Source organism: Apis dorsata, unplaced genomic scaffold (assembly GCF_000469605.1).
Source record: "Apis dorsata unplaced genomic scaffold, Apis dorsata 1.3 scaffold_8, whole genome shotgun sequence".
NCBI lineage: Eukaryota > Metazoa > Arthropoda > Insecta > Hymenoptera > Apidae > Apis > Apis dorsata.
Genome location: NW_006263311.1, coordinates 520,754 through 528,062, shown reverse-complemented (window position 1 = coordinate 528,062; position 7,309 = coordinate 520,754). Strand labels below are relative to the sequence as shown.

The following is a 7,309-nucleotide window of genomic DNA, read 5'->3' as shown; positions in this document are numbered from 1 at the left end:
GGGGTGGAATTGGTCGGGCACGGGTTGTCCGGTTACGGCTCGTACGGGGGCGGTGGTGGTGGGATCGGTCACGGGTTGTACGAGGGACACGTCCAGCATCATTACGCGCCGGCAATACCCGTCAGCCAGCACGTGGAGATTACCAAACCTGTGCCCGTACCCGTTGTTAAAAATGTCGGTAAGTTGTCGTTGATTCTGTAATCCTTATCTCGATTTTATCTTCTTTGATTCGTGTCACTCTTGCTTCGAATGGATCTAACCCACGATAGAGATTATTATAATTGTACTCCATCGAGGGATTATATGCACAGTTTTCAAATTTCGATTTTCAAATGTGAGTGGATATATATCTAACCGAGTATCTACTATCGTTAAAACTCTCTCTCTCTCTCTCTTTTATTTCTCAAATTATCGAAACTTCGATAACGGATGTATCTCGAGGTACGATAAAAATTCTTCGAATAGCAGCTCAATTAGGACTTTCTATGCGACCACAGGTGTGCCAGTTGCTCAACCAGTGGCGATAGGAGTTCCACATCCGGTCGCCGTAGGAGTACCACAGCCTTTTCCAGTTCACGTACCGGTCGCGAAGCCGGTGGCGATCCCCGTGGTGAAGACTGTGGCGATCCCAGTGGAGAAAAAGGTTCCGTTTCCCGTGGAGAAGGTGATACCTGTCCCGGTGGAGAAACACGTGCCCATAACGGTGGAGAAGCACATACCGGTCCCCGTGGAGAAGCCTTATCCCATTCACGTGCCTGTGTACAAACACGTGTTCCATCGGGTCAAGTCTCACGGTTACGGGTGGACCCATTAAAAGAAGAAACTTATTTTAAGGATGTATTACGCGGATGTAAACGGAGAACGTAACGTGTATTCAGACGTCGCGTGTCGACTGATTTACTGAGAGAAGAGTAGAGACGATGGATGATCTTTCTTCCACGACGATAACGAGTCTCGTTTTTTCGGTTACACTTTGCTCGAGCGTAAATCGGGTGTGAAGGGAAGGAATGCGACGAGATTTTTCGCGCAATAAAATAGCTATTCTACGAAGCTATTTCCGCTCGTTAATCATGGTTCATCGTTTGTATATTTATGATTTCGTTTGTTTCGTTACCTTGTTGTACCAAATAAAAGATCGATTATTAATCAAGAGATGTATTTATTTACACTTTCCTCCCCCGTGTAACAGAGTTACCGTTACTTGATCGATTACGCGCGTGGCGCGACTCTCTTTCTCTGTCTCTCTCTCTCTCTCTTTGGATGGATCACATCCATCAGAATTAAAAAAAATAATAGATAATTGTTACTGGTATACTGAAACGAGAGGAAGGATCCATTTATTATTTTCTTGCTGATCGATCTTCATGAGTGATCAGGCGATGTGTCACGATCGAATAGAAATTATATAATTAGAAATAGACTGTTTTCATGTGGATACGCACTCGATACGCGATGAATAATCGAAAGTTGTTTATATAGTCTTGGCTATATTTGAGCATACGAAGGTTTATTTACGTCTGCGTAAATTGCCACGCATAATAATTCTTGCATTTTTATATAACAGATAGCCGTTTGATTAAATAAATGTTGATTTCCGAGAGAGAGAGAGAGAGAGAGAGAGAGAGAGAGAGAGAGAGAGAGAGAGAGAGAGAGAGAAGGGATTCAAGTCACGACACCTCCTATTATTATACATTTTATACGTCTCGTAATTATCATAATTTTCTGGATAATAACGAACAGATAGCGCGTTTCGTGCCTCTAACTGCGTTCGTGTCTTGTGAATCTTCGTTATGCTCTCTCCACAAGCTCGACTAAATTCAAAAACAAATAAGTGGACTAGATTGTAATGTTTTGATAGGATCTTGATATATAAGATTGTCATTTGACGATTAAGGAGATTAAATAAATAACAGAAACGACTTTTGCCAGATTCTTTGTAATGGTGAGATAGTGTAACAATAAAAAAAAATAATAATAATAGCATTATATTGTTGTAATATAATATACAATTTGGAAATTTTTTAGATGGGAGAAGTTAAATTAAGAAGTCAACGAAGCTTGCAACTTTTTAATTTAATCAGGTAATGTTCTTCGATACAAATTACAAAGATAATAATATAATGTGATATTTCATTAACAAATATGGATATTAATCATTTTTTTTTAATCTTTCGAGATAAAAGATAAAATTGACCAAAGAATTACTCCCATATAAATTTAGCTTGTTTTTTCAAAAATGTGTTTTAAAGTTGTTTTTAGTTTGCCTTTCGTTTTTTTAAAATTTTCAAGTTTTTTTTTCATGTTGATTTTTGTATACTTTTAAAATTAGTTTTTAGATTATTTTTTCCAATTTTTCTAAATATGCTTTTTATATTTTTTTTATCCATTTACTTTATTTTGTTTATTTATTTATTTTTTTTTTTTTGTATATTTTTTTCATTTTTCCATTTTATATTTGTATGCGCTACAGGAAATCGGATGTCACGTGTATTACCATGTGCACACACGAAACGTGTTCAACCATTAGAAATTTTCACACGTGCGACATGGCGACATATATTGGAAATTCGCTAAACTACATTATTCTCTCTGTAAAGGAAAGTAGTCTTAATTATTCAATAGAGGAAAATCTTCTTGCACTCGAATTCAATTCGAAATTCATAAAAATATAATCAATCAGGGAAAGGGAAGGATACGTACACGTATACTCAAAATCACACGTACTCGAAATCAAAGCGAACGAATTCGTGTTGGAGAGAATTTGAATAAAGATTGGATCGGGTCGATGCTATGAGTGACAGGCGGTGATGAAAATTGTGAACGTACGTATTGTGGGCCACTCACCTACGAATAGGAAAATGTTTAATTCGTATGGTGGTAAGAATGGCCAATACTTACGACGTGTTCGCCGAACCGATGCCAGAGGAAACACCGATTTATCGCAACGAGCCAACGGACTAAACTAAATCGCCGACAGTGAAAGGCCCGATGGTATATTAAGACGAGCAATGAGCAAAGATGTATCAGTCGTTTGAAGAAACTTCTGCAGCCAGGTGTACAGTCGAATACTGTCTAAACATGAACAAGATCGTGAGTAAACAATACGAGTATAATCACATTCGCACGATTCTTAGGCTCGACGAATAACCAATCGACCAGAAAACTCCTTCACACCTATCTCTTCTTCCATTTAAATCTCTTCATCCATACAAAAAGAAGAATTTTAAATCTCTTTCAATCATCGAGAATAACCAAATGAAAAATCCAAAACCAACTTTATATCCATAATTTCCTACCCTTGAAATTCACAATAACACGAAGGAACACTTTCATCTTCTCCAAAGTGATAAATTTCCAATTCCAAGAGACGAACGATCGTTCGAAGAGAATTGTATCATTTTTTCCAAATCCTTCTCTATCCAAGAGCGGGCAATCAAATACCATTCCATTCGCCAACTTGAACTTTACCTTCACGCAGGTGCTACTTTCCCTGGTGTCCTTGGCCGCGAGCGTGCCAGTGATCGTGCAAGACCACCACCAACACTTTCAGCCTCAACTTCAAGGTGGTTTCCACCCTGTGGAAAGGTCTGACCAGGAGAGTCTGGGCACGTCGTCGGGCGGTAGTTACGGAGGCGGGGGTGACTACGGTGGCGCGGGTGAATACGGCGGTGGTTACGGAGGAGGGGATTTCGGGGGCCACGAAGCCGAATTTGGCCACGGCGGGGGCTTCGAGGGATCTTCCGGGGGGCATTTGGAGGTTGGCGGTGACCACTCGGATTACTCGTCTCTGGGAGGAGGTGGCGGAGGCCTGGAAGGTGGAGACGAGGGTGGAGTTTCATTGGACGGAGGTCATCACAGTGTAGTGCAAAGCGTTCCAGTGTCGGAACACGTCGAGGTGACCAAACCTGTGCCCGTCAAAGTGGTCAAACACATCGGTGAGCCTTTTAGAGGAATTTTCTTTTTGCGATTGTACATTCGCTATCACGTTATTGTTAACTAACGAGTTGTGGCTACTTTAATTAATATTATTTTGTTATTGTTGTTGTGATTACGTGTGTATATTTAAGGAATTTTTTGCTCCTTAGGGGTACCAGTTCCTCAAATCTTGAAGATAGGTGTACCCCATCCGGTGCCAGTCGGTGTTCCTCAACAGTATCCGGTGGCGCATCCGGTTCCAAAATTGGTCCCGGTACAAGTGGTGAAGACGGTGGCCGTGCCTGTGGAGAAGAAGGTCCCTTTCCCAGTTGAGAAGCATATTCCAGTGCCTGTCGAGAAGCCGATCCCTATCACGATAGAGAAACACGTGCCGGTGCCGGTTATCAAACCGTATCCCATCAAAATACCCGTGTACAAGACGATCTATCACCACGCGAAGAAGCATTAAAATTTAAAATTCGTTAAATCGTTTTAAAATAATACGACTGATACGGCTGTACACGGTTTTATCGCTTCCAGGATTTCGATTCCGTATTGAACGATCTCCGATGGAATAGCGATGAATTTTAAACTTTGAGGCTTTTTTTTTATTTTCTTCTTCGTGTATATAGTATATATATATATATGAAACATTGTTATCATTGTTGTATGTTTTTATAATTTTATAATTGTTATTGTTTTATTGCTTTATGTTTTCAATAAAGGAAACATTTGGAGAGAAAATTGCGTACACTCTTTGATCAAAATCAAAATCGATCAGCTGTGATTTCAAGATTTCAATTTCATCGTGCACGTTAGACACGATTGACACGTTCCATCCGACTACGCTCCATCCTTCCGATCTTCAAAGAACGAAATTATAGAGTAGAATAATTGCACCTTACGTATTTAATCTGTAGAAGCTTTAGAGATTCGAGAAGATTGTGAATATATTTTCCGAAGAGAAATCGGTTAAGTCGAATTGAAGGAACACTTTCCATTCGAGGATAGATGATAGATCGAACGAATTTTTTTTTTCCGGGAGTTGGTGGATTGCGGTCATCGCACCTCGACGATAGATAAATCGAGGCTTAACGCGCTCGAGATCGTAATCGAAACTTTCACTCGCATTTTCGATGCATCAGCATATAGATATTCCGTGGAAAGTGAGCGTTGGGAATGCACCAGTTCCAGGGATGAAAGGAACATTTGATCAGGGTAAATGAACCGTGAAAACAAAAAGGAAGTTCGTCAAGGTAATCAATTAATAATCCTTTATGTCCATCCATTAAACGAAATTAATAGGAAGTAGGATGATTATCGTAGCATAAATTGATTGTGGATGATTATTATAAAACTGTGAATTTTTATGCAAGAACAACGAGCAATTTAATTTTTACGTAATTAATTCGTGATTAAATGTTAAAATAAGTATTCATTAAATTATTACAACCTGTTTCGAAATGATGCGTTTAAAAGCAATATGCGTCAGATGCGAGGCTATTATTATTGAAATATAAACTGGCTATACCGGGAATAATTTCGTAATTTTTTAATTAAAATATCTTCCGAATTAATTCCTTTTTCGTAATAAACGTTGGGAGAATCGAATAAATTTCTTAAAAAATATATTTTACTTTAACGAGAAATTTATTCTCCTCTATCTCGATAGAAAAGATTAATTATTATTTATATTATAATTTAAGAAGACATGTTCCTTTGGTCATTTTCATTTCGAAATATTTCTCGATATAATTTAAAATTTATGTAATATTGAAAAAAATATTACGAACGTCATGTATCGAACTATCAAGCCAATCAATTAAAATTAAACAATTCGAATCGATATTAATATCGATAATAAGATTATATAAATTATCCTAATCTCTCAACTTAACTATATTCCTAATCTATTCTAATTTATCTAACTTTTGCTTCAACTTTTTAATATTATTCTAACCTATTGATCCATCTATTCATAAAAAAAAGGAAATTTTAACTAATCTTATCTTAATCTTTATCAATATACATGATATATATATACATATACGATGATTAACAGCAATTTAATACGATAAGAAGATAAGAGTACACATATTGTTATCAATACTCGTGCAAACTCATTAATATATAGCTTCACGCAATCTACAATTCATTTCTCAACCGTATCTTTAAACTCCATCGTTTTTTTATTATCCCACTTTCATGATCATTCACTCACGATATCCCAGTCATCGGCGTATTTTACATTTGCAATTAATGTATCGGGTGACTAATCGGTATCAGGAAATAGGAAGTGCTCGATCATAAAACGTAGCCGATGATAATACTCCTTCGAGCACGATCTACGACGCGTACATCGATCTCGTTCCTCGTTGCTTTTCAGATTGACTTTAGAAAGGATCGACGGATGAACAATTTTAATCATCGGAGGGGGGATTCGAGGAGGAAAAGAAAAGAAGAAAAAAAAAAAAAGTTGCTCGTCGCTAGGAAGATGGAAATCCTGGTGTTACGTAACAGGTGGCAGACAGGTACACGTATAACGTGTTTGGAGAAATGTAACACGATAGTGAACGCGTCGAATAGAATTTCGCGGGGATGGTGGGGTTGCTTGTGTCCCTAGAGCACCTATATAAAGTGTATCAACGCCGACAATTCGTCTCGAGTTGATCTCTTATTCACCTGGCCTTCGCGCGCGTTGAATCCTTCGGGCTAAGGGAAAACAAAACAAACCAAAGAAAAAAAGAAAAAAAAAAAAAAAAAAAAAAAAAGAAATGGAAAAATTCGTACGTACGAATTTTATTAACGACGATCGAGTCGAAAAAATTGTGAATTCCAATATCCAAGATATTACAATTTTTTTTTCGTTCAAGAGGAACTGTTTGCTTTAAGGTTATAATCTTGATGGCCGCCGTCTCCTGCCTGGCCGGGGAGTTGGAATTGAGCGGTCACGGATTTGGCGATCATGGATTGACTTTGGGAGAAATAGCAGTGGGCCACGAGGGTGGAGATATTGGCTTAGAGGAAATAGGTTTGCTCAACGTTTATATATACGTGTCTCGTCGATTTTTTTTTTTTGGGCTACGTTAACGAGATTCGTTTCGCGTTACTTGTGTAACAGACGAACACGAAATTGGGGAATACGGCGGGCACGGTGGGCATTACGTACCGATTGTGAAATCGATTGGTAAGTTTTAATAGTCAACGTGAAGATTCAATTTTTACATTCAATTTACGTGAATCGGGCAAACAGGTGTACCGGTTCCGAAGAAGGTTCCTATATTGATTCCGAAACTGGAGGTTGAATCCGTTCCACAGAATTATCCAGTTCCCGTAATCGTACCGAAACCCGTTCCTTATCAGGTGATTGCGCGCAAATGGAAATGGTTTAATC

The 7,309-nt window shown here is 38.4% G+C and overlaps 3 protein-coding genes across 4 annotated transcripts in view; all 3 read left to right on the top strand.

Annotated features, from left to right (window-relative positions):
* Positions 1-6,266, top strand: part of LOC102671511 (zinc finger protein 512B-like) — a 7,148-nt gene extending 882 nt beyond the window's left edge. For both annotated transcript variants that reach the window (XM_006607619.2, XM_031508822.1), the window contains exons 4-6: positions 1-178; positions 498-885; positions 6,255-6,266. The exon at positions 1-178 ends at the window's left edge or, in 1 of these variants, runs on beyond it. In XM_006607619.2, the coding sequence (XP_006607682.1) occupies positions 1-178; positions 498-814 (495 nt within the window). In that variant the 3' untranslated portion in view covers positions 815-885; positions 6,255-6,266. The remainder of the gene's footprint in view (positions 179-497; positions 886-6,254) is intronic.
* On the top strand, positions 3,004-4,565 carry LOC102671391 (pupal cuticle protein 20-like). Its single transcript, XM_006607618.1, has 3 exons — positions 3,004-3,090; positions 3,479-3,935; positions 4,086-4,565. The coding sequence occupies exons 1-3, from the start codon at positions 3,019-3,021 to the stop codon at positions 4,382-4,384; spliced, it is 828 nt and encodes a 275-aa protein (XP_006607681.1). The 5' UTR covers positions 3,004-3,018; the 3' UTR covers positions 4,385-4,565.
* Positions 6,267-6,564: 298 nt separating the features above from the next.
* The window catches only part of LOC102671244, a 1,264-nt gene continuing 519 nt past the window's right edge, over positions 6,565-7,309 (top strand). The window contains exons 1-4 of the mRNA XM_006607617.2: positions 6,565-6,701; positions 6,808-6,946; positions 7,037-7,102; positions 7,169-7,278. Of these exons, the coding sequence (XP_006607680.1) occupies positions 6,690-6,701; positions 6,808-6,946; positions 7,037-7,102; positions 7,169-7,278 (327 nt within the window). The 5' untranslated portion in view covers positions 6,565-6,689. The remainder of the gene's footprint in view (positions 6,702-6,807; positions 6,947-7,036; positions 7,103-7,168; positions 7,279-7,309) is intronic.